Below are 25,860 nucleotides of genomic sequence, written 5' to 3'. Positions count from 1 at the left end.
GGCATTAATTTGCAGGCCACGTACTGACTATTACGCTATACGCACTTGTTCCTTGGGAGCCAGGTGGGCTGGGTTCAAATCTCAGCTCTGCCTCTTACTAGCTGAATGGTTTTGGATGGGATAACATACCGTCAAGCAGGGTGTCCACTGCACGAGGGGGTGAGAGGATGCTGAAGTCCAGACTACCCCATCTGCCAGGAATGTGCTCTGTGTGTGCCCATGTTGCTCCCCTTCCCCCCCTCCCCTCCCCAGAGGAAGGGGCACTCTCTTCCAGCTTGCATGAAGGCATGTATGTGCTGGTTCTGGCCCTGACCTTGGGCAACTTACTTATTCTCTCTGTGCATGTTCCTTCCGGTGCAAAGATAAATGAGTTACCACATGTAAAGCGCTCGGAACTGTGCCTGGCACATGGTAAGCACCCTATAAGGCAGGGGTCCTCAAACTTTTTAAACAGTGGGCCAGTTCACTGTCACTCAGACCGTTGGGGGCCGGACTATAGTTTAAAAAACAACTATGAACAAATGCCTATGCACACTGCACATATCTTATTGTGAAGTAAAAAAAACAAAACGGGAACAAATACAATATTTGTATTTGCATGTGGCCCGCGGGCCGTAGTTTGAGGACCCCTGCTATAAGGATTAGCTGCTCTGATTACATTTATTTGGGGAGTGAGCCGAATCTCTTTATCTGAAGGCTTATCTTGGGTGAGTTTACCAAAGCCTGGCATTCGAGAGGGGCTGGGGCTCTCAACTGCTTACAGTTTGGTCCCTGAGCTTGCATTTCTTTCTAAAGGATTCTTTCCAAACCTTCAGCTTTCCCAGGGTGCAGCTGCTTGTTTTTAAGGCAGCTGACCTGGGCATTTCTGGTGCTTTCTTCCTCTGAAAGAGGATGGGGCGATTGGGGCCAAGGACACCCGAGATAGGCTGGTAAGACTTGTTCAGAATTCTGCCTCCGTTCTCTCTGTAAGTGTCAGACTGGAGAAATGTAAGTGGGCTCCAGGGAGAATGAGAGCAGCACTGTTCAATCCAGAATTGTTTCCATGGGAGGAGGTGGGGCCTGATCCCTATGGCACGCAGGTCTGCTCAGGAGCTGGAACCTGACTTCGCATCCATTTCCTCATTTTGGACCCAAATCAGGCCATGTAGGAAGCATGAGAACAACCTTGATGTCTTAGGCTCCAACCAAATGCTTCCTCTAGTCATCACCATCTTTAGCAGAGAGAAATTTTCATGTTTTCTTGATTTCTTTTTATTACAGATATCTTTTCATAGTTGAATTATTTCTGACATTGAGATGCACTGTACATTGGCTTTAATGTAACACTTGTGTGTTTTCCCAAAATGCTCTTTTTATGTTGATGGTGTTATCTTATAAGTGAGTATCCCTACCTCAGCTGTGTGCATCCACGAATTTGGTTTTCTTGGTCAGAGAAAGGGCTCTAACTTTATTAACTTCTGAGAGAGAGAGAGAGAGAGAGAGAGAGAGAGAGAGAGAGAGAGAGAGAGAGAGAAAAGAGGATGGGGGTCCCTGGCCAGTGGGTAAGTGAAGGAAACTGGAGCTCAGAGTGGCTCAGTTATTGGGTGCAGGTCGCACAGCTAGAAAAGGACGGGGCCAGGATTTGAGCCCAGCGCTGTCTGACCCTCAAGTTCAGCTCTCTCTCCTCCCCAGGCAGACTTGGATTCTTTCCTTCCGACTGTGATGACCCGTTCTCCTCCCACTGAAATCCCACCTCTTCTTCTGTCATTTGAACAACATTATTTCGTGTTTTTAACAAGGACACATGTTCTTTGTAGAAGATACAAAACACATCAAAATAAGATCCTATATTTCTGGTGTTTAAATTGGGATGTACTTATTTTTCCGTAAAATATAAATTGACCCCCATCAAGCTGAAAGAAGAAAAATAATGCTTTAAAATAAAAAGGAAGGATACGTTGGGCTTATACTGTAAAGGGCGTTTTCTTATCTCGAGTTGTGAACTTGCTGTAATATCATGGCCGTTGCCCAGGTCATTAAATAGTCTGTGAAAGTGGGATTTTTTACTAGCTGCATAAACACACCAGAATTCAGTTATCCACTTCCCCCTGGTTGGCTATTTTAAGTTACACTTCCTCGAAGAGCCTTATGCCCACGCTTACTTGTGTCTGTGGGATAGATCCCTAGCAGTGGAATCTCCTGCTCAGAGAGGAGACGCATTGTAAAGCCACACCCGCCGTGTCTCCTTTCTCAGCTGCCCAGCACGCCCAGCGCAGCCCACACCCGGGACCATTTGGAGTGGCTCCACCAGCGTCGCCAACCCCGTGCGTTTTCAGTTTGCATTTCCGTGCCCATGACGGAGGTGGAGAAGTTCGGTGCGATTGCTTGCATCTGTTGCTTCCCTCTGACAGAAGTGTGCATACTTCCTCGGCCTGTCTGCCTGACCCTTCTATGGACCCCTGCTCGTTCTTCAGGGCCCATGTCAAAGCCCACCTTTGCCGTGACCCGTTTTCTTGCTACCTGTTGTTTCTCTGAAGCTGGACGTTATTTTTCTTTTCACCTCTGAATTCTCGCAGCAGCTTGTGTCTTAGAGCAGCGCGTCAAGTACCCCTGCCACTGTAACTTGATAGCCTCTGCTATAATCTAGTCCTCTAGGGTGGAAAATGGGTCTTACTCATTTCTGTACTAACTGTAGGACTTGGCACAGTTCTGGGTAACTGGTAGGTACTCGCTCTTCTTGGATGGATGGGTGGATGGATGGATGGAATGATGGATGGACGGACGTATACTGTTGTTAAAAAAATTGGCACAATGACTCTTAATACCATCTTATCAAATGGTTTTCTTTCCCTCCTTTCTGAATCTGGGAGGTTTTGCTCTATCCAAGATCCAGCAGGGCAGGGGCGGTAACCAGCCATGCCAGGCTTTGTGGGAAGGCTGGGCATGGTGGCCCTGAGCAGGGCTCCACGTCACTTAGGATATCGACATTGGCTACCTACCCAGACTTTTCTGCCCTTGCCGGAAGAGAATCACCGCCACCCTCCATTTTCCTCTTCTGACCATTTAAAATGTGTTGTTATTACTAACCGCCTTGTAACGCCAGGACATGGTAGTTGTGGAACATTTGGAAGAAGAAACGGAAGAATCACCTGTAGCTCTCCCACTCACTGCAGTTGACATTTCCGCCATGTTTTCCTTTAGGTGCATTTTCTTGGCAAAACTGTTTTATTTCCTCCATAGAGTAGTGTCCAGTTCTATTGCCCTGCCTTTGTCATGCAACAGAATAACACAAAAAACTCCTCCATGCTTTTGTAAGCTTGTTCCATGGTTTTGTAATGTTTTCCCATAACCCAGGCAGCCCCGATTTTATTGTTGCATCTTGGGGTTGCTCTCACTGTGTCTCTCTTACCAGCAGGGCTGGACCAGCTTGGGCACAGAGTTTCCTGGTCGCTTCTTTAGCTGCACCCAGGCCAGCCCTCCCCCCTCATTCTCCGACCTCTGAGGCTGGTGCCCCGCTTGCCTCTTGGTTTGTGTTTCTCAGTATCTGTGTGTAGCAACATGTTGAGTAATGGCTTCCTTTTTCAGAAAGAAAACTCAAGTGTTAGAGCCTCGAGGAGGCCGCACAAGAGTGTGCTATCACTGCCCCGGAGTTTGGGGCCTTGGGCCAGTCTCTCCTCTCCTCCTCGGCCCAGGGCTACAGAGGGTGCAGGGGAGGGGAGGCCGAACCTTTGGAGGGGCCACAGGCCTCGGACCTGGCAAAGCTGCTGTGCTCGACAGTGAGCTCTGGTCACGCTCTCCAGGGCCCCGTAGGGGTGTATAGTGAACACCTGGGTCTGTTTCCTAGCTGGCCCCAGACTTGGGTCCTGCATGGCAGATCTGCTCCTGCATTTCCTGGGCACGTTCTGTCCTACGGGGGCTGCTGGGTTGGGAGCAGTCCTGGACTTGTCTTCAGCCCCACGCCTTTAAAAAGCTGGTCAGGCCCTAGCCGCTATGGCTCAGTTGGTTGGGCAACATCCTGTCCCCCAGGAGGTTGCCAGTTCAATTCCCAGTCAAGGGCACGTGCCCGGATTGTGGGCTCAATCCCCAGTAGGGGGCATGCAGGGGGCAGCCAACTGATATTGCCCTTCCACATCCGTATTTCTCTCTCTCGCTCTTCCTCTCTCTCTAAAAATCAATAAACTGTTCTTTAAAAAAAAAATAAAATAAAATAAAGAGCTGGTCGGGGCATGCCACTGAACTCCTGTAGCTGGCTGTCCCCGCCGAGGGACTGCGGTTACGAAGGCCGCGTGGCCTAATCGTCCCGGGCTGGTACCGTGGAGCAACACCGCCTGGCTTCACTTCCTGCCCCCGACAATGACTTTGTCTTGCTTTCATCCCCACGTGGGGATAATAATAACACCTACCTCCCCGAGGGATGAGTGAGCATTTATAAACTTCTTTAAATAGTCCCCAATTCGCTAAATCAAAATAGGGAACCAGGGCTCAGCTCAGCTTCTTGCTCATGCAACAGGTTGGACCCAGGCCTCTGCCTTTCAGCACGAGAAGAAGAGCCCTGGGCAGGAGCCAGGAGACGGGGGTCCATCCAGACAGTCCGAACGCGGTGTCAGACTGTTTGTGACTGACTAAGGCGTTGCCCCGCCTGGGGCCCTAGTTTCCTCGGTTATTTCCATAGGATACTCACTATATGTGTGAGATGACCTTGAAGGCCCTTCTCGTCTTAGAACATTCTAGAATTTTGTGATTTAAAAGTATTTCGGATATCGCAAGAAGGGTCCCGTTCTGCCAGTCGCCCCTCCTGGCTGGCATAGGCCCGGGCTCACTGCAAAGACAGCAGGGCCAGAGATCCGGAGCCTTCAGGGTTTTATCAGGATTTTTCTCTGTGCAGGCGAGCTCTCCTGCACAGGAGGCTGAGTTAGAGTATCTGGGTCACCTAGGAATGGGCCGTGGGAAAGCCAGCCTCCTTGGGAATGTGAGACGTGTGCTGTCCTGCACGGCGGAGCGGGGCCTGAGGTGTGGGCTGCCGGCGCCTCTGCTCCCTGAGCCACAGGGTGCCCTGGCCCACAGAGCTCGCTGCTTGCCCTGAGGTCTCTCTGTGAGCGAAACGCGTCTTATGCAAGAGCCTGTGTGTATCTCTACCTGGAGCTGTTTCATCAGAAATACTCAGAGCGCATGCGATCAGGGAGCCAGCAGTAGGCCCTGCTCTGTTCTTTCTGCGGACAGGTAGGATGGAGTAGGATGTGGCTGGCGGGCCCCTGGGCAGGGGAGCACTGTGCTGAGGAAGGAGGCTGAGGCTGGTGGATTCTCTCTGGGCTTCCTCTGGTCCCCCTCGCCTTCTGGCAGGTGTCAGAGCCTCACTTGGGTTTGTGCGCTGTGTCAGCCATGTGTTCATCTGCACAGTGGGAAGGGTCCTTGTCTGAATGGTGAGTTTGGGGTGAGGTGCCAACTCTAAGGCCAAGTCCAGTGTCTCCAGTTGGGAGGTGCAGCATGGGTCAGACCCTCCTGGGTTGAAGTTGGCTCTGGCAGGTACCAGCCAGATAACTTTGGATCCTCCTTTGTAAATAAGGATCCCCATACCAAGATGCCCAGCACTGGCCTGGCTCACAGTGGGTGTCCCAACCACCCCAGTCACACAGGAGGTAATAGAGCCTGTGGTTAGAGCATGAATTCAGCAGTTAAACCTCTTGGGTTCAAATTCTCATCCTGCCACTGATTAGCTGTGTGACTTGGATCTGCTCCTTGCCCTCAGTTTACCCCTCTGTAAAATGGGAGTAGTGTTGGGGCCCCTTTCACAGATTTGTTACGAGGGTTAAGGTGATTTAATTGAATGTATGTAAAGCACGTAAAGCAATGCCTTGTCGGCGTTAGCTGTTACCTAATTTCTTCAGTAAGTTGTGGCGAGTTGATTTCTTGGGAGGTTGGCAGCCCACCTGTTCTGTTTATTTTGAAATGGAGCCCCTCTCTGCTGAGTGAGAACTTATCCAGGGTGGCAGATGTGTGCGCATTGTTGCATGTTTGTGTAAGAGTGTGTGTGTGTGTGTGTGTGTGTGTGTGTGTGTGTGTGTGTGTCTTTGAGCTGTGTCACTCCTGCCCAGGCCTGGAGAACAGCTCTGTTACAGCCCGAGTGCCAGGCCGGAGCCCGACCCTCCCAGGCTCTCCTCGGCTTGCTTCCTCAGGTTGCGTGCATCTTAATAGCTGTCTTGTTTGCCTGGCTCTTCTGCTCAGTCCACTGGCAGGGTTCCTGTTGCACAGTCTGGCTTGTGTGTTGACCTGCTCTTGACCCCCCGGGGATAAAGCGAGGTTTAAGGAGGCCATCCTCTGAGGTGAGTGTGTTCTAGCCTTGCCTGACCTCTTGCCCCCTTTCAAGGAACTCATGAGAGCAGGATGGGACTTGCTACTTATTCATGCACTCATTCAGGAGGAATCTTAAAGCAGTACACAAGTCAGAATTTAACTGCTTTCAAAGATGACAAGATCCTGGAATTTTCATGATAAAGACGGCTAATGATGTGTGTTGACAATCTAGTGCTAAGCACTTGACATCTACTAGCCTTCCCCTCACTCCCATTTTATAGGCAAGGAAACTGAGGCATGCGAAGGTTAACTTAATCCAAGTTAAGGCAACTGGACAGCACCCAGGAATTTGAATCCAGGTCTGTTGGACTCTATGCCTGAGCACCTGACCATCCCACTCAGTACTGCTTCTGGCTAGCATTCCTGGAATAGCTTATCAGTGACATTCTGTTATCTGAGCCTCTCTCACTCTATAATTATAGTCTTGGTGATATGAACCCAGTACAGCTGTGTAAACTGAGGTGCCCCTGGGCGCAGGGGGAGAAATTCCGTAGTCTTTTGGTCTCTGTGTTAGAGAATGTGGTCCTGCTCCTCTCCTTTCCCAGAGCTGACATCTCCTCAACCTCACCGTAGTTTCATTGCCAAACCCCGTATTTCCTTACCTTCCTCTGCCCAGCTTAAATGGTCCCTTTAAAAGAGAGGTTTGAAGATTACACAGTGAAGAAGGTCATGGGTAATCGACTGGCCTTCACAGATCCCTTATGTAAAGAGGCGCGGATGTCCTTGCCAAGCTGTCCTCCGCCCCCAGGAGGCTCTCTTCCCCAAGAGGCATCTGAGGGGCCCCGGCGGGGCCTGACCCCGCTGGGACTCAGTGCTTCAGGAATGCTGGGTTTTAACCTAGTAACTTAAAGTCATGCTGTCCACTCCTGGGGTTGGGGTTGGAGGAGGGTAGCCCTTGCTCAGAGCTGCTTATTTCTATAAACGGGTGGTTCTGTTCCAAGGGGAGCCTGCAGACGAGTCAACAGATCGATGGCCGGCACCTGCATTCGGACACTCTCCCTGTCAGCTGTCAAAGCCCTGGCCTTTCCCACGATTGAGGCCACAGAGAAGGCCGATGGCCGCGAAGAGTTGCTGGGCGCCTCGCACGCCAGCTGCTGGACGACATGCATTATGTCCTTCCGTGGTCACAGTGATCTTTTGAGTCTGGTCTTTCCCCTCATTTACAACAGAGGAAGTACGGGCTCAGGGACATTCTGTCCATTACCCACAGTTCCTTAGCTGGTAGGAGGTCGGGGTGAGATTCAAACTTGGATCTTTCTGACTCTAAGTCCCATGATCTTTCTGATTAAGATAGGAAGATCTCTCTCTCTCTCTCTCTCTCTCTCTCTCTCTCACACACACACACACATACACACACACACACACACACACACACACACTCTACCTTGGGCAGGCCCACTCTCCTTTTATGAAGTAACATGTTTCCTGTACATATGAGCTAGAGAGGGCTGGACAGAACCAGCAGCCGCTGGCTGGAGAAGGCTCCTCTTGGGTCTGGCCACTCTGGCAAATGCTGCCTTTCTCCAGCCCCACCTCTGGGGGCTGCCGGGAAGAGTTGGAGATGGAACTGTCTTCAGAGCAGTGGTTTCTGCTCTTGGCAGGTGCAGGGTTCCCCTCTGCCTGGGGAGGGGAAGGGGCAGAGCTCAGGTGTGGGCGACACCCTGGGCTGGGGGCTGAGGTGCCTTTGCCAAGTTGGACCTTCAGCCAAGGGCTTCTGACAGATAGCAGACCCTCTCTGCCACGAAGTGCCGGGTCTTAGTGAATAAGACAAACAGTGTCTGCCCTGTTTGTTGGCTCATTTGCTGGAGAAAGTCAGCTCTTCAGCTTCCTGCATTCCAGGGTGCTAGAATGCCAGAAATTCCCTGGACCGGCAAGCGGGGAAGTCTTGTCTTTACTGTAAAAATGCTAATAAAACATCTCTAGAATCTGCTCCTTCCTTTCCACCCACGCTGCCACCAACTAAATTACCTTTTGTTCTCGTCATTTGCTGAATTGCGGTGGCTTCTTAATTGATTTTCCTGTCCCTGGATTCTCCACACCCACTTCAATCTGTCCTCCACATGGTTTCCAGAATGACAATTGTTCAGAAATGCAGATCTGATCATGTTTCTTCCTTTGCTTCCCTCCCCACTCCTGCAAGATTGAGTGCAGATGCCTTCGTGTGGACGTCCAGAACATTCCAGGACCTGCAGGAGCTGGCCCAGCCCCCAGACTGACTGGTCTCCGTATCTTCCCTTTATCCTCTAGTTTCCAGCTACTGCTGTACCCTTAAAAAAGGTTCTTTTGTGACTGATCTTAACTCATGCTGTGCCTCCCACCTGGAGCCCCTTACCCCATGCCTCACCCCAGCCCACCGAACTCATTTTAGGGATTACCTCTTACCTCTTCTTTGATGTCTTCCTAGGGTCTCGGCCACCCCACTCCACAGTTAGACCTGGTTTCCTTGGGATCTCTCAGCGAGTATTCAAGCCTCTGTGAGGCACGGGGGTGGCATGCTCCACGTGGTGTCGGCTCTCCTGGTCTGGAGGCCCCGGGAGGCCTCACTTACACACCCCACACCTTGCTGGGACGGCTGGGCGGCTGGCTCAGCTGGCCTGCTCTCCTCTCCGTGGACGCCCAGGGCCTCTCCTCATGGCCTGTCCGTCAGAGTAGTCAGGGCTCCATAAGGATCCTCACCGTCCTGTTGGTCAGAGCAGCCACAGTCCAGCCAGATTCACAGGCAGAGGAAGTAGACCTTAGGTTGGAGCGGTGTGAGACTCGGTGGCCCTCCTTAAGCGCTGTGGCCCACATGTGTAGCATTGCCTCAGGTGACCCTGTGACTGTCACAGAGGGGAGAGCAGCTCTCACCGCCCACTGCCAAGAGCAGGGGGTCCTTCTCCCCATTCCGTTTCTCTAGAAGTGCAAGCGCTGCACATCCTACTTGACCTCCCCGCCCCGCTGCGTGCACACCTGGACACGGGGACATCTTGAGTCTTCCTGGGAGTAGGGCACAGCGGGGGGTTGCATCCCAAGCACTCAGTAGTCACTGCACCAGGCGGGTTGTTAGAGCAACAAGGACCCGCTTCTCTCCACCTCCCTCGTCAGGTTCAGCGTCCAGTGGTACTTTAGGTCCCGTGCAATGGATGTGAAGGCGCTACCGGGTGTTACACATGCATTAGAGAACGCCAGGTTCCTTTTTCAGGTGTATGCATCTCTCTAAGCCTCAGTTTCCTCATTTGTAAAACGAGAGAATAATATTACCTATCGGAGCATTCATTCCATGAGGCAGTACACACAAAATGCAGTGCCTGGCACATAAGAATATCCAATTAAAAAACAAAGATGGTCCATAGTTGGGGTAAAAAAACAGCCCTGGAATACAAAAATTACTTCAAAGTGGGTCATAGACCTAAACAAAAAGATAAAACTATAGAACATCTAGAGCATAGGAGAACGTCTTTGTGAATGGGGGCTTGGCAAAGATTTCTTAGATAGGAAAGAAAAAGCACAGGCCAAAAAAGAAAAAAATTGGTAAATTGGACTTCATAAAAATGTAGCTGCCCTAGTTGGGTTGCTCAGTGGTTAGATCATCGGCCCATGGACTGAAGGGTTGCGGATTCAATTCCTGTCAAGAGCACGTACCTCAGTTGAAGGCTTGATCCCTGGCATCCAGTCGGGGTGCAGGTGGAAGGCAACCAATTGATGTGTCTCTCTCACTTTGATGTTTCTCTCTGTCTCTCCCCCTCCCTTCTACTCTCTCTAATAATCAATGAGAAAATATCCTTGCCTGGCTGGTGTTGCTCAGTGGTTGAGCATCAACCTATGAACCAGGAGGTCACAGTTCAATTCCTGGTCAGGGCACATGTCGGGGTTGCGGGCTCGATCCCCGGTAGGGAGCGTGCAAGAGGCAGCAGATCAACGACTCTCTCATTATTGATGTTTCTATCTCTCCCTCTCCATTCCTCTCTGAAATCAATAAAAATATATATTAAAAATATATATATATATATTCTTGGGTAAAGATTGACAGAACAAACAAACAAATACATAGCTGCTCTTGGCAATTTGGAAGGACTTTTAGAGGATTGCTTTTGGATGCCACGTGGTCCCAAAAAGAGCCTTTTTCTCTCTTCAGAGGTTCTTTGGAGACCAATAGGAATCCTTAGCCGTAGAAGGTTTAGAAAGTTTGAAATGATGTGGGCTTAGTAAATGTTAGCAGAAAGGACTGCTATCAGTTGCAGGTAACAGAAACAGTGATTTCAACAACTAGGCCATTATGTTTGTCCTACGGTGAGGAGTTTGGAGCGAAGTGACTCGTGTTGGTTCAGCGGCTGAACAGTGCTGGCGTCTCTGTGGTTCTCTCTGGACAGCTCTTGGCAATGCTGATCTCCGATGCAGGAGGGGGGCTGTGGGCAGTGGGCTTCCCGGAGGCTGTCCCACTTGTGAGGAAAGCAAGCACTTTCCCAGCAGTTCCAGAGGACACATCCTTGTGTCTCATTGACCAGAGCTGTCACCCATAGTTAGCTTCAAGGGATGCTGGGAGTGGGGCCTGCACATTGCAGTAGCCATGCTGGACCCCATCCCAGGATTGAGAGCCACTGACTCAGACCAGTTCATTCCCGGCCACAGTGGTGCCCCAAACAGAATCAGTGCAAGTGAGGAAGAGGTCAGGAACAGATATCGGGTCGATAATGACAGCGCCTAACCCCCCACCCAACGTTCCAGGGGAGTTTGCCATTGCATTAATGGACTCCTGGTATCCAAGGTGCTTTCCAAACCCTTGCCCCTTGCTCCTCGCTCCCTGCACAGCCCTTTTTTCTTTTCTGTGATGGGCCGAGTTGCTAGGCAAACAGTCGTGTTCCTGGAAAGGAAGGCCTGTCTCCCCAGCGTTGACATAATCGCCTGTTCATAGCAGGTGCTTTCCCATCAGAGCCTGAACGCCTCACCTTCCCTGCCCCTCCTTCTAGTGGCTTTCAGGAGGCCGGGTCTTACAACTGGTCAGGGAGGGATCCATCGGCAGGAGTCCGCCTTTGCTGTTAGGTGTGGCTCTGCCTTTCCCCCCCTAGTTCTCCACTTACCCAGGAATTCTCTGGCATTACTGCTTGTAATTGTGGGGTTGAGGGCTAAGCTGTGCTCCGTGGGCCTGGAGAACTTAAGACGGGCACGTGGAGTAAGGGTTTGAACTGGGACCAAGGCTCTGTCAGATGAAGGACCTGATTTGGGGGTGACACCACACATGTGGCTCCTGACACCTGCCCTTCCCTCAGCCTCCCAGCAGGAACACTGAGCACTGGGGCTGTCAGCGAGGCTCAATGGGTGGCCGTCCCTGCTCCCCTTCTTTGCCTCCCATAGTCCTCTGGTCAGGTCTGTCTGTGGGCACATCTGTCACCCCCACTTGTGTGAGTTCCTCAAGCTTACGCACCGGGTTGCTTGTGACCACGCTGCCGTGCCTCCCACGGTGCCGGCAGCGGGAAGAAGTTTACTGATCACTTGTTGACTAAATGGGTAATGGATGGAGGTTCTCCTTCCTGTCCCTCGTACAGCCACCCCAAACTCAGGGCAGATAGGGGTGAGCCGCGTCTCGCTTCATGATGTAGTGCACTCTGTTCCCACTGCCCCAAGGACCGAAAACGTCTGAAAACGTCTCCTGGGGTCTCGGGGGCTTACGGATGGAACTGCGAGGCAAGAAGCAGAACTGCAAGGGCAGCCCTGAGCCCCGTCATTCACCGACTCTCCAAGGAGCACGTCTACTCCGCTCAGCCTTGGCTCTCAAGGGGAAGCTGTCTTGAGGATATTTCAGTCAAAGAAATGCCTTCCTCTCGAAACCTTTCCTGTTCGGTCTCATGACCTCAGTGGAGCCCGAGATGGGATACAGGTGTCGCTGAGAAAACTTGGGACCTTGGCTGTGCACCCTGGCCCGGCTCAGGCTCCATCTGTCCCAGAAACTTCGTACGTGCTTCTAAGCCACGCCAGCCCCCTTGCCCTGCCCTCTCCTACTTAGTGTCGGAGCAGTGAGAACGGGCGGTGGTAACCGATGAGGGTGCTGATTGCACGGAGGATGTTAACTCACGCCGCAGGGCTGCTGGGCAAGGTCTCCCGCACCCATGGCTGTGCTGGCCCTGGTGGGTACCCACACCCATCAGCCAGGCCTAAGACTGATCCAGTTTCGTCTCCAGCTGGGTTTGAGCCTCCCATCTGCAGCCCGGTGTCAGGCTCGGAGTCTGCAGCCTCCATGGAGCCGGGGACGGGCGGGAAGCTGAGTTCCCAGCTGTGGCCCTCTCATCCCAGCCTCCTTGGGCACGGCTCCACTTGTGGTCCAGGGCAGATTTGTTTGTTTGTGTTTGGTTTCCCGACTCCGGCTTTGACGTCAGGGCAGGGTTGCTGATGGAGGCTTGGCGGGGAGATGTCTCTGCACAAATGCACATGCCTGGCAGCTTCCCCAGCAAAGCCCGGGTGCGGGACGGAGACAGGCGGGCGAAGGATGGTTGGTTGCGAAAGGCCTGGCTGGGGATTGAGGCCACTTTCTCCTCTCTTTGCCCCACTTTCCCTGGTGCTCTTACTTGCTCTGCCCCTTTTCCTCAAACGGCAGCCCTACTTGGTACCCTCCAGGTTCCTGCAGGCCTTGGCAGTGCTGGGGCGGAGGGGTAGGCTTGGTTCCTGCCTGTGTGTGGCACTGCGGGCTGCATCACGACCTCCAGAGGCCGCCTTCTCAGAAATCATTTTGCAATACATTGGCCATGGCAGCCAGACCAGCCTGCTTAGCTGCCCGGGCTCACGGGGAGTTCCCTGAAGCATTCTCCAGCTTTGCGGAGGAGGGAGGAGAAGTGAGCGGACCAGCCCCGAGGCCTGAGCAGGGCCAGTGGTGCTGGGGAGGGTGCGGCAGCTTCAGGGACATTGAGGAAGGCTGGAGTAAGTCATGAGAGCTTTGGCGACTTTCTAAGTTTGGGATGGGGTAGACAGGAACCTGGCACCAGCAAAGACTGCTGTGGAGTATGCGCTAAGAGTTCAGTGCTGCCCACCTGGGAAGGGGGAGTCAGGGTCCCATAGGTGTTGGTGACCTGGAGGCTGGCCGGAGGACTGAGTAAACCGAGGGGGAGGGGATGGGAGTGAGAGTGGCCGTCTAGGTGCCTCACCTCATCCTGCACACATGCTGGGATCTCCTTGGAAGGGGCAGCCCCAGGTACCAGGCAGGATGGGGGCTAGTTTTAATGAATTTGGAGCCAGGGATCAGGTATAGTCCACAGGGTAGGTTATTGCAACCAGGACCAGCGGCAGTGGCACACTGTGTGACTGGACATGTTCGGAGAGTGTGTGGGGGCAGCCTGCAGCCTTTCTTCAGAGGACTCACTGCCTGGCACAGTCTAGGCCAGTGATGGCGAACCTTTTGAGCTCGGCGTGTCAGCATTTTGAAAATCCCTAACTTAACTCTGGTGCCGTGTCACATATAGAAATTTTTTGATATTTGCAACCATAGTAAAAAAAAGATGTATATTTTTGATATTTATTTTATATATTTAAATGCCATTTAACAAAGAAAAATCAACCAAAAAAATGAGTTCGTGTGTCACCTCTGACACGCGTGTCATAGGTTCGCCATCACAGGTCTAGGCATTGCTGCATTTGCATGTCAGGCCACAAGAGAGGTAAATCCTGCCCCCTGCCATCCTGCTTGTGCCGGTCAGGGCAGCTTAGGGGAGCTTAGGGGGTCAATAGCAGGAGTTGTTTTGGGAGAAGGTATGGTACAAAGAAACAAGAGTGTTGAGTCCCAAGTCCCTTCATGACTCGAGAAACTTACAAAGCTCTTGGTGCCTCGGTTTTCTCACTTGTAAGATGAGATGATAAAATACACCTGTAAGTCTCAAGGGTTCAGCCCATGTGGTTTGCCTATTTGCGAGTGACCCTGAGTGACGAGCCACACTTGTCACTGTGCTGAGGCTGGACTCAGAATCATGTATTAGTGTTTGCGGGGTGGGTGCGTGTCTCTCAGCCAGTGAGTGAGCCAAGCAGGCTGCCCAGCCAGCACTCACATCTCGCCATAGCTCTGCTTTCCTCCTCTTGATGTTGAGTGCACGGTCCTTCGCATCAAGAGTCTAGAAGGATCTGTGATGCTTTCAGGTATAGGTAACGGTGTTTTGTGGGCAGAATGACACACTCAGTGACATCGCCAGCTTTGGGGTTGCGTGAAGCGGGAGGGGGACGTCATTCTTGGGCTGTCAGGGATCTACTACAATTTCTACCTCCTGAAGTTTCATTGAGAATCCAAGGAAAGGGGCGATGAGGTGCTGCGTAAGTGGAGGAGATCATCAGTACCAGCGGGTTGACCGTGGAGTATGGGCGTAGAGTTCCGTGACTGAGAGAGCCTGCCGCTGTACACGAGAATCCGGGGTCCACCTCTGCCTGTACCTGGGGTTCATCTGTCCCTCTTTACTTCACGTCTGTCACATCTGCCCCAGAGACTGACCCGCCTGCCTGCCTGAGACCCAAAGACCCGGCATACGGAGAAGAGTAACGGTCTGCTCAGGGTCCGGCAGCAGCCCACATCCGAGTCAGGGTTAAGGTGACACACGTCATGGCATCTGGCCACTGCCGTAGCCTGGATCGTGGGTGTGGGGGTCACTCACAGGAAGGACCTCCTTATCCCGGGCACTGAAGTTTTAGGGTGCAGTGGACTTGGCTTACAGTCAGTTGTTCAGAAAGACCTGCTTTCTGCAAAGGTGCAGAAGCCTGGGTAAGACATAGTTCAAAGAGCACTGGCTGCAAGGCTCTCCTCTCCTTCTCAGCAAGGCCGTGCTGGCGGGCTGAGCGGGACCAATTCAGTGAGCGCCTCCTGTATTCCGGACACTGCATACGTGAATCCTGCAGTGAATTTTCTTCACTTTACAGATGAGTAAGCTAAGTCACAGTAAACTGGTCACTGCCACACAGCTGGTAAGTGATAGCACCGGGGGTGGGACGTAGGCCTGCCTGGCTGCCACGCCCGTGTTTCCCACTGGGGGTGGTGGAACAGTTAACTCACGGTAGGCCTGGCCCCCGACCAGTCAGAACAGGTGCTGCTGGTAAACAGGAGGCGCGGGAACACCTGTGCAACCAGGTGGAATGTTTGTCTGGTTATTACCATTGCACCGCCTGGCCAGTCCAGCACAATGGCTGGCCCCTGTCCAGCCGCCTGGGAAGCCTGCGAGAGGTTTCTGCCAAGATGACCATCCCAGCCAGCGTTTTGGGGGCAGGGCAGTAACCACTGCAGCACACTGGCCATCTCCTAGGGATTTCTGTTCCGTGGCTGCAGCAGAGCCCTGTGTCCCTGATCAGCCTGGCTCGTGGGTCCCTACGACAGCCGTGATGTGCTCTGAAGGGTGAACCTGGGGTCTACGGGTGCCAGCTCCAGGGAGGCGGGTGTAGGCCCCACGTGCAGGAAGAATAACGAGGCAAAAGTCTCCCCAGGAGAGGCCGCGGTCCCTGCACTTGGCAGCTTTGAGCAGAGCAGACGTGTGAGGCCTCTCGTGTTTCTGCGTTCCTTGCAGTTGTGGGAGCTGCTTCCTGTTCCTGTGCAAGTTCCTTTCCTGCGGCATGTGCTTCGGGAAATCTGACAGGTGTCTGCTCTTCAGGGTGTCCGACAGGCCTCACTCCACGGAGCGGATGCTCATGGCAGCCTGCCTTTGGGAGGCCTGCTTGGGAGTCACGCTGGAGTAGCTGGAAGTGGCAGATTGCACTTGAGGTTGATCAGGTGCCAGATGAGGGCGCAGGTGCTCATCTGGGCAGGTGGCCTTCATGGAGTCCATGCAGCTCCACTCCGGCCGTGGCCTCTGGTGCTGATGTGGAGGTGTGAGCACTTTGAGGCGAAGGAGGTCTCGGGTTCCCTGGAGTCAACTGGTGAGCTGGGCCTTGGCCCTCATGCCTTTAAAATAAACGTGCCTGATCTGTGAGTTCTACCAGCATTGTCCTGAAGGCCAGCCCAGCCTCCGGGGGCCTCTTCAGCTCTATCTCTAAAATGGGTGTGATCCCACCCACATCTTCCCTATTGCCCAGGGAGGTTATAAGAGAACCTGAAGACTGAGCTTGGTGAGGATGCCACCCACTGCAGCTACCACTGAAGGGGTGAACGTCTTACATCCATATTATCTTCTGTAAATCTTCACAACAGCCCTTTGAAACAGATCAACCCTATTTTACAGGTGGGGAAACTGAGGCCGAGGTTAAGTGTCCTGCTGGGGAGTGTGGTGGTGAGGGGCTTTGAGGCCAGGTTTGTCTGTCTCGAGAGCCGATTTTTCACAGATCTCCGCTTTCTCTTGGACTTGTTGGCATAACCAATAGTAACGTAGTAGGAGCTGAACGTACTTTTTTCTTGTTCCAAGCACATTTATGTTAGTTACTTTGGCCCCAACTTCCATAACATGATACCCTTTTTATAGGTGGTGAGATTGAAGCTGAGCTTAGAGGGATTTCCCCCAGGATCCGTGATCTAAATGTCAGAGCTGGGACCAGAGGCTAGATCAGCCGTGGGCAAACTACGGCTCGCGGGCTGGAGAGCCGGATCCGGCCCGTTTGAAATGAATAAAACTAAAAAAAAAAAAAAAAAAAAAAAAGAGACCGTACCCTTTTATGTAATGATGTTTACTTTGAATTTATATTAGTTCACACAAACACTCCATCCATGCTTTTGTTCCGGCCCTCCGGTCCAGTTTAAGAACCCATTGTGGCCCTCGAGTCAAAAAGTTTGCCCACCCCTGGGCTAGATCATCGAGCCTAGGACACTTAGTGAGCGCCTGCTGTGTACCGTGTAAGGGTAATACCCCCCCACTTGTTTGTGGGCTGACTTGGTGCCCCTCTGCTCTTTCTATAAACCAGGCTGAGTGTCAGGGCAGGGGTGGGGAGACTTCACTTCTAGCCCAGGCTCCTCCCCTTGGGCCAGAGTGCTAATGACTCTCTCCTGCTGCGGGTTCCATCGCTGAAACCCCAGGTGCTTTTCTGTTTCGGAAACTTTATATCTGGCGGTTTTGTGGTTAAGAGAAAACGACTCTGCTCATGAAAGGTCCCCTTGCGGGCCCCTGGGCTGGGCTGGCAGGCTCCCCCGTAGTTTCTCTGGGAAAGTAGCCCCTGGGTGCTTCTGTGACGGTGACCAACTTTCCCAAAAGCGAGAGCAGCCTTATTTTGCTCAGATGTGAGCTGCTGCGCCCCGGCACCCCCACCCGCTGTGAATGAGAACAGCTTTGCTCCTTCAGTAGAACCCGGGTCTGCAGGTGTCATTTCTTCCCTCTGAGCTCTGGGAGGTGGCAGCCAACAGGACACCAGGCCTGCTGGCCACGGGTCACCAGACGGTGCCCGCCTGGCTTATGGGTTGCTCACTGGGTGAGTGAATTCTGCACAGTCCCACCCACCGGCCTGCAGGGATCGCTCACGGCCTCTCAACTCAGCAACCGCTCACTCCTCTCCTGGGGAACGTGCCCTGGTGTTTGAGCCTCTCAGGCTCCTCAGTCCTCACTTGTCCCATTAGCATTTGTCTTCCATTGTCATTTTGGCAAATGTTAATGTGCCTGCCGGGACTACAAAAATGTATTCTGTGTGCATTTATTTATTCCACAACGGTTTTCACAAAAGCCAACCCTGTGCCAGGTGCCGTGCTGGTTCCTGGGGATCCGGTGCTGAGCAGGAACACAGACCAGGCACCAGGCCTCGTGGAGTTTCCAGTCGGAAGAAGGAAGCAGACAAGGAAAATACTAGAACTGCAATTTGTGTTCTGATGGAGGAGCAGGCAGGAGGCTAAGGAGCAGGGCTGGAAGGCTTGGGGAAGGCTGCCTGGAGGAATGGGTATCTAAGCTGAGCTGAGAGAACCTTTTGGGCAGAGGGCCTGGTGGCTGAAAAGGGCTGGACACGCCGGAGGGGGCTGAATGAGAGAGAGCCCCAACGCTGGCTCACTGCTGAGGCTAGATTGGCTGATCTTGACGTTGACCTGTGATGGCCAAAGTCTTGTGCAGAATGGATGTTATTAATCAGCTCCCGGGGTTATGGCCCTGGAAACTCCCGTGCCAGTGGCGATGGCCTTCGCCGCTGCTGCGGCTCGCGCCAGCAGCCCGACCTCTTGGGTTAATGTGGAAAAGAATCTGATTTATTTGATTGATCGCCCTGTCTTTAGTCAGCTCTCTGACGCTGCGGTTTGAGAGCGGTTTGGAGTGGAGGGAAGGCCTGGCTGTGAAAAACATTTTAACGGGTTCCCTTGGTTCCTCCTTCCTTGTGATGTTCGAGCGCATGTTGTGTGTCACACGCAGGAATAGGCATGTGGGGACAGTCACAAAGAGGTAGGCATCGTCCCTGCCCTGATGTATAATGATAGGGTGACTAACCTCGTCACTGGGGGGTTCCCATACTGTAATTCAGTCTTCCCAATGGACCACGAATGAGCTGGATATTATCATTCCTGTTGTACAGGTGAGAGAAGCAAGCTCAGAAACATGAATGAGGTCACACCACTGGTAAATGGCAGAACCTAGATTGGAACTCAGTTCTGTTGAACTCCAAAGCCGGTTCTACGCCCGCTGCCCTGGGAGCTCATGTCTGTTCAGAAGCTCCATTCTGAGCCCGGCTGTGATAGGGGCTGCCATGGAGACGCAGACAGCCCACTCGGAAGGGGAGACAGGAACTCTAATCAGGCCCGGGGAAGTCTTGCCCAGGCCAAGGACACTGTGGCTGGAGGAGGGAGGGACTTCTGGCCAGAGCACACAGCTTGAGCCGAGGCCCAGAGGGTAGGAAAGTATAGGAAATAACATTTTCTAGGTGAGTGTGCGCGTGGAGGGCTGGGTGGGCCAGGGGTGGAGTGAGGTGAGCCTTGAAAAGAGAGTTGGGGCCTCTGGTTACACTGGAGGAGGGATGGACCAGAGTGGGGTGAGTCTGGGTACCCTTACAGGAGTGCTCTTTAGGGTGCAAGAGGCATTTGTGTCTTCACACGTCTGAGCTCCATGCTCTGAAGAAGTTCCAGGGGCTTAGGGCCCATAATAGGACAGCAAGTACACTTCTTGTGTGGCAGTCTGGGAGTTGCCAGCCTCGGCGGAGAATGTCTGATTAGTAATGTCTGCTCTGGGTACGCGAGGGGCCCGGAGTGCAGGCACGGAGAGCAGCCGTGGGTTTGCCTCTGTCTAGGTTTCACTCAACATAGAAACTGTGCAACTGTGTGGAATTATTTTTGTTCTGATTCAGTGTTCCCTCTCTAGCAAGTATCCCCACTTGCCACTGAGCCCTCTGACGGTAGCAGGACTTAGCAGAGGTCAGGGCCATGCGAGCGGGCCATTGCCCCCGAGTCTAGCAGGTGGTGAGCTTGGGACCAAACAGGTTTCTAGGGGAGATTTCAGAAAGGCTGCTGCAGAAGCAATGGTTTTGCTGTCATGATGGGTCTCTTTTAACGCCTCGCCTCCCTCCAGCCACACGGGTTCTTTCCCTGGAGTCTGTGGAGAGAATTCTGGGGGCTCATGAATTTGGAGTGGGAAGTTATTACCTTTATTGTCATTAACCGTACCTGAAATTCAGGGTGTCGTTCCATTTGGATGGAGGCAACCAGGCACAGTTGTCTTAGCAAATCTGTGTGACTCGGTCACCAGTAGAAATCACAGCTGTTTCCATATCACAGCTGTGGAGCCGCCTGGAATAGCACAACTTCAGAGTTATGGTAACCGCGAGACCCACCGCTTTAATAAGGAAGCTTCTAGTACCCGATCACTACCTTAAGGAATGTTTTGATACATGTCTTTACATGTAATCGATTTCCCTTATTGTCCTAAGTGTTTTGTTTTATGCACCTAAAAGCATTATTCTTAGAGACACGGAGCTCCCCACACTGCCAAAGGGGTCCCTGGTGCGAAAATGGGCAAGAATTCCTCTTTGGAAATCGGGAGCCTTCCTAAATATTTGACATTTAAATGATAACGATCATTAATCACTTGTTTGTATTGGGACTGTGCTGTTTAGAGAAACGCACTGAGATCTGTACAGATGGAGGGTAAAGGAGGAGTGCATTGACAACACAACCCTCTGAGGGGTGGGAGGCTGGGAAGTGGCTCCCAGGCAGGGCTTCTGGACAAGACTTTGAAGGTGGTGCTTGCCTTCTGGGGAAGCTGAAAGTCACCAGCATGAGGCCAGTAGAGTCTGGTCAACATCTCGGCAGTTCTCATGGGTCTGGGGGTCACTTGATCTCAGCCACATCAGGACGCTGTGCGTTCATTTCCATCTACTGGAGCCCATCCCCCCTTCTTTGTAATTGGTCCTGGGCTGTGCCCTCCCTGCACGTCTTGCCCCCTCTGCATTCCTCAGTGCACTGCGGGCCACCCAGAGGGCGCCCAGTATTTGTCAAAGGGAACGTCAGGTTGACCGTACTTAAGCGTTTTATATTTGAAGTTTCAAGCATACCTTTCAGGGTATGGGTTCTGCAAGCCTATTGTGGGACGCGAGTCATGGACCCTTACGAACGCTGCCGTCGCCCGGGGGCATGGCCAGCACACATGGGCCTGGCACGCACGGAGGGTTTTATCTGTTCTGTCGGGGAGGTTCTATTACTATCCCTGCTTTCTGGAGGAGGAAACTGAGGCCTTTCTGGGGGTGGGGTGTTAAGTAACTTGTGTAAGGTCACAGGGCGGGGGGGTGCCTGAGCCCCCAGATCCCGGCGCAGGCAGTCTGATTCTAGGCTGGACGCATCCTAAGTGAGAGGTTACTCATGATCCTCAAACCCCCACATCTTCCATATCATCACATCATCAATTACTAACCGCCTCCCCCCGCCCCACCTGACCTCCCTCACTCAGGCAGGAAGTCCTCCTTATGTTTTAACCCCAGTCTCTGTTCTGACCCGTCTTGCCCATTCCTCTCTGAGGATCATGTCCTGAGCCTGAGGCAGTGTCAGCCACCCTTGGGTTGGGTAGAGGGTTACGGGGGGTTTTCCAGGTTTCCTGCTGGCTCTCCCAGACCCTACTCCTATCTTCCCTCCCCCCTTTTCTGTTTCAGCAAAAGGGAACCCAGCAGGCTCCTGTTTGCCAGAGCTCCCTTACAGCATGTGTGCTCGGGGCGGCCATGAGTCTGTGCCCTGAATGAACCACCTTTTCTTTTCTGGGCTCCCCACAGGCCAAGCTGGTCCGGTATATTTGCAAGCAACGGCAGTGCAAGCTGAGCGTGGCTCCTGGTGAGAGGACCTCCGAGCTCAACAGCTACCCTCGCTTCAGTGACTGGCTGTACACCTTCAATGTGAGGCCAGAGGTGGTGCAGGTATGTGGGCCACGGGCACTTGGGGCCAGGGCTGGGGAATGGGGTGAATAAAGCAAAGGGACCACACGCAAACCCAAGGACTGAGGGGCATTGCTGTCCACTCTCAGGAGGGACCTGGGGTCAGTGTGGCTCTAGCCTGTGTCCTGGGTGCCACTGCTGTATAAGTCAGACAGCCTGGCCACACCGGTCATTCATTGGTTCACCATGAGGACAGCAGCCAACCTTTCTGGAAACATTGGCCGCGCGACAGACACTGTGTTCGAACGCTTTGTAGAGATAAACTCACTTAGTTCTCATGAACCCTGTGAAAGATCGACTGTCACCATGGCCACTTCATACCTGGAGAAATTCAAGCACAGAATGGTTCAATGACTTGTTTAAAACCATGCAGCTCGTAAGTGTTAGTTTTGGGCTTTGGAAACAAGGGCCTGCGTTGAATTTTCTCCTGTAACTGCTATAATGTACTGTTTCCCTCACTTTGTTCCCTCTTCCCATCCATCCAACCAACCTACCCTCCCGCCAACTAACCAACTAACCAACTAGCATTCAGGGAGAGCGTACCCTCTGCAAGGCGTCGGGTACAGGACAGCTCTCTTGGGCATAAATAAATCAATGCTTGGCAGGTGCAGTGCACCCATTCAGGTCTTAAAGCCCTTCCTTCTAAAAGTAAAGATTGACGCTTGCTATTGTGCTAAAGTAACACGAATTCATTGTATGCAGACACTTTAAAAAAACAGGAAGAGGAAGGAAAAATCACATTCATATTTCCACCGCTCAGAGAAAGTCTGTGATCATTAAGATTTTGACATTTCTTTCTAGTTTTTTTTAAATTTTATTACTTGAGTCCTTTCACATTTTCTAATGGGTTAGACCTGTGCAATCTGGTGAGGTAGTCACTAGCCAGTGTGGTTGTTACTACTTGGCACCTAGCAAGTCCACACTGAGATGTGCTATAATTTCAAAGATATGAATTCCCAGATGTGCTGAGCTGAGCTGCATTCTGGGGACTTTTTACAAAAAAAAAAAAAAAGCAATTAACTACTTAATAACTTTTTATAGTCAGTACATGTTGATGACACTATTTTGAATGTATTAAGTTAAAGAAAATCTTATTAAAATTAACTTTTACTTTTTAAAATGTTTCTACTCAAAAATGAAAATTTAAGGATGTGGCTTGCATTATATTTCTGTTGGGCAGCACTGTGGAGAATTGAATGGTCCCTTTAGCCCCCAGCCCAGCCTCAGCATTCACCCGTCCCCTCCTCACATCTCAGGGATGGAAAGCAGTTCTCACAACTCACAGTGCAGGACACCAGGGCCCACAAGGGCAGTGACTTGCCCAGCATCTCATCAACACCCTCCCTGCTTGACAGACGAGGACCACTGGGTTCGGAGAGGTCACGGGCTCTTCGAGGGTCCAGAGCTTCTAGCAGGGACAGTTCAGACCCAGGCCTGCTGGACTCCAACCTGTGCCTTCTCACTTCCCTTCTTGGGCCTCAGGAAGACATCTTTGGCAGGTGACTGAGCTCCTTGAAGGGGTTCCCTTGCATCTCCAGAGATCCAAAGTGTGCAGGAGACTCAGGTGTGCCCAGGGCAGAAGTCAGCACCAGGGAGGCCAGCTGCAGGGGCTGTCTGGCCCCCAGAGAGCCCTGTGGTGGCAGCCGGGACAGGGGTCCTCCAGTCAGTCCCAGAGGCATAGCAGATACTTAAGTCAGGTGATGTTTGAATCACCAGGTCATGAGTGATGCATCAGAGCTGGGTGGTAAGTGAGGGGCGAGCTCCTTTGTATGCAGGGGCCAGGCAGGTAGGAGAGCTCCAAAGCCGCATGTGGTTTGGGAGCCAGCATGTTCCCCAGCGTGAAGGACTGGGGCAGGGTCTGCGCAGAGAGCTCTGAGGGTTGGGGGGGTTAGGGTGAGACAGCAGGATCATCTCCAGCTTCCCAATGACCTCTCCAGTGACTTGGAGATCATGAGGCGGCTCTAAAACGAACATGTTTCAAGCAGAGCTCTTGTTTTATCCCTTTCATCCCTTCCATACGTAGAGGCACATCAACTGGAGCTGGGCTAAGTGCCTGCCTCCACCCCCTGTGTGTTCCAAAGGCCACACGAGGGCATCCTCACCAGTGGGAGGGTGTGGGGAGCTGGAGGAGGGTGGGCCCGGACGCCTGGGGGGCAGCCAGCAGCTTCTGCCTGGGCTTTAGGAACCACAAGAGTCATTGTCTGGGTGTCACACCATCTTCCCCAAACAGTCTCTCCAGACCCTTTTCTAGAAGTTGCTCTGCATCTTCCCCTCAAATCTCACATGGGTCTTGGGTCCCGGGCCAGACTATTCTCAAGGACGGGAGAGGGCTGTTTCCTTTAGTCATCCCAGCCCCTGCTAGCAGGGAGGGGCAGGGTTCTGCTCCTTGCATGTGTTTCTCCTTGCACCTGTCTGGGAGCACAGCATTGGGGCCCCGGGTTAGAGGGCTCCCCAGGCACAGGCCTCAAGGCCAGCCCCAGGGTGTGGTTCTATTTTTTTAACGCAGACAGTGGACTCTGACTGACACCCACCCCACCCCACCCACCCACCCACCCTGTGTGCTGATGGATCCTGTGTGCTGTCTGTAAAAATTTATTCCACCCATCAAATATAAGTGCAGATTTCAGAAACCAAAGTTCCAAACAGCATGAAAACCCAGGCCTTTCCAAAGCTGACTCAGAGATAGAATCCTTGGACTTCTGAGCAGAAGTCTAAACCATTGTTTATTTTCTTAAATAACCATTTTGTTTTGGGAAAGTTCTAGGTTTATAGGAAGGCTGCAGAGAGAGTACACTTCCCACATAAACCCTTCACCCACTTTCCCGTCATCAACATCATCCACTACCACTGTATACTTGTCAAATCTAAGGAATCAACATTGATACATTACTGTTTACTAAACTCTAAAATCTATTTGGATTTCACCAGCTTTTCCAATCTAGGGAACCACATGGTTTCTATTTATGTATAAATAGGTATGTAAATATTTGTTTCCCTTTTTTGTTAGAGTTGCTAAAATGGGATCACAGAATATATATCCTTGTGCAGGTTTTAGTCTTACTCTCATCTCTCTGTTAGTCCATGCAAATCCATTTCATTCTTCACAGTAGACTAGTAAGAGAGATTTCTCCAAGCTGTCTCAGGGATGACTGTGTTTGAGGAGTGCCCACCTGTGCACACATAGACAGCTCCGGCCTGTGCCCAGGAGAGGCTGTGTGCCCAGCGGCACAGCCCCTGGCCGTTGGGGAGCTCTTGGCAAGTATTTGCTGGGGAAAGAGTTGCTGAAAGTTGCCATGGAATGGAGGTTAGAGATGTCAGACTTTAAAACAGAGTCTCTTGCCCAGCGGGCATGGCTCAGTGGTTGAGTGTCGACCTATGAACCAGGAGGTCACGGTTCCATTCCCAGTCAGGGCACATGCCCGGGTTGCAGGCTCAATCCCCAGTGTGGGGCGTGCAGGGGGCAGCTGATCAGTGATTCTCTCTCATCATTGATGTTTCTATCTCATTCTCTCTCCCCCTCTCCCTTCCTCTCTGAAATCAATACAAATATATTTATTTTTTTAAAAAAACCAAAACAGGGTCTCTTGTCTCTCTGTCCTTTTTTTTTTTTGGGGGGGGGGGGCGGGGGGGGAGGTATCCAAATCCATGAAGTCTGACAGTTTTCTTTTGCTGAGTTCTTGGTGCTGAAGTGCCTCAGAACTGGTGTGGTCAGTACTCAGTGATTTACCCCCGGGGTTGCTCCCCAGGGCCTCTGGGGATGGTCTTCGTGTGTTGGGATTTGCCCCCTCGACCTCTTTGATGAGTTCTCTGCGAACTTGACCCTCCGTGGCTTCCTGACTGGGGCCCTGATTTCTCTCTGGAAAATATACACATCATACATGTGTGTAGCCAGATGTGTGTGTGTATCATCTCCTTCTTCCTTTTCAACATCGCCCTCCTGGGGTCCATTTCTCTGGGGTTATCTAAATATTATTTCAGCTTTTGGCTTTAGATTGTGGTCATTGGTTTGTGGTCACAGAGTTTCCAGGAAATAATGCCTTTCTGCTGGATGAAGAGAGGGGACGGACGTGGAAGTGGCCGTGAGGCCGTGGTTGTTTCCCGGTTTCTGGTTGGAGGCAGGGGCTCTGTCTACCCTCTTGATCCCTCACCCCCCACCCTCCCACCCCCCGCAGTCATATCTCAGCCCTCTGCAGCTCCAACGCTGGCTGCGGTGCCTCTGACACGCGTGGCCTTTGATTCCTGCTTCATTCCCTCTTCCGGGATGCTGGAGACAGACGACTTGGGAGGCGCCTT

General features: G+C 52.2%; 1 protein-coding gene across 9 annotated transcripts in view; it reads left to right on the top strand.

The window, feature by feature from the left end:
- The window catches only part of KSR1 (kinase suppressor of ras 1), a 137,924-nt gene that overhangs the window by 61,940 nt on the left and 50,124 nt on the right, over positions 1-25,860 (top strand). For 8 of the 9 annotated variants that reach the window (XM_059669439.1, XM_059669438.1, XM_059669440.1 and 5 more), the window contains exon 2: positions 21,409-21,549. In XM_059669439.1, coding sequence (XP_059525422.1) covers positions 21,409-21,549 — 141 coding nt within the window. Of the gene's footprint in view, positions 1-15,203; positions 15,238-21,408; positions 21,550-25,860 lie in introns of those variants that run through there. The other variant, XM_059669445.1, reaches the window with a different exon arrangement.

The sequence above is a fragment of the Myotis daubentonii genome, chromosome 16 (genome assembly GCF_963259705.1).
Source record: "Myotis daubentonii chromosome 16, mMyoDau2.1, whole genome shotgun sequence".
NCBI classification, from domain to species: domain Eukaryota; kingdom Metazoa; phylum Chordata; class Mammalia; order Chiroptera; family Vespertilionidae; genus Myotis; species Myotis daubentonii.
Note: the sequence above shows the minus strand (reverse complement) of the source record. Positions and strands in the feature narration are given on the sequence as shown.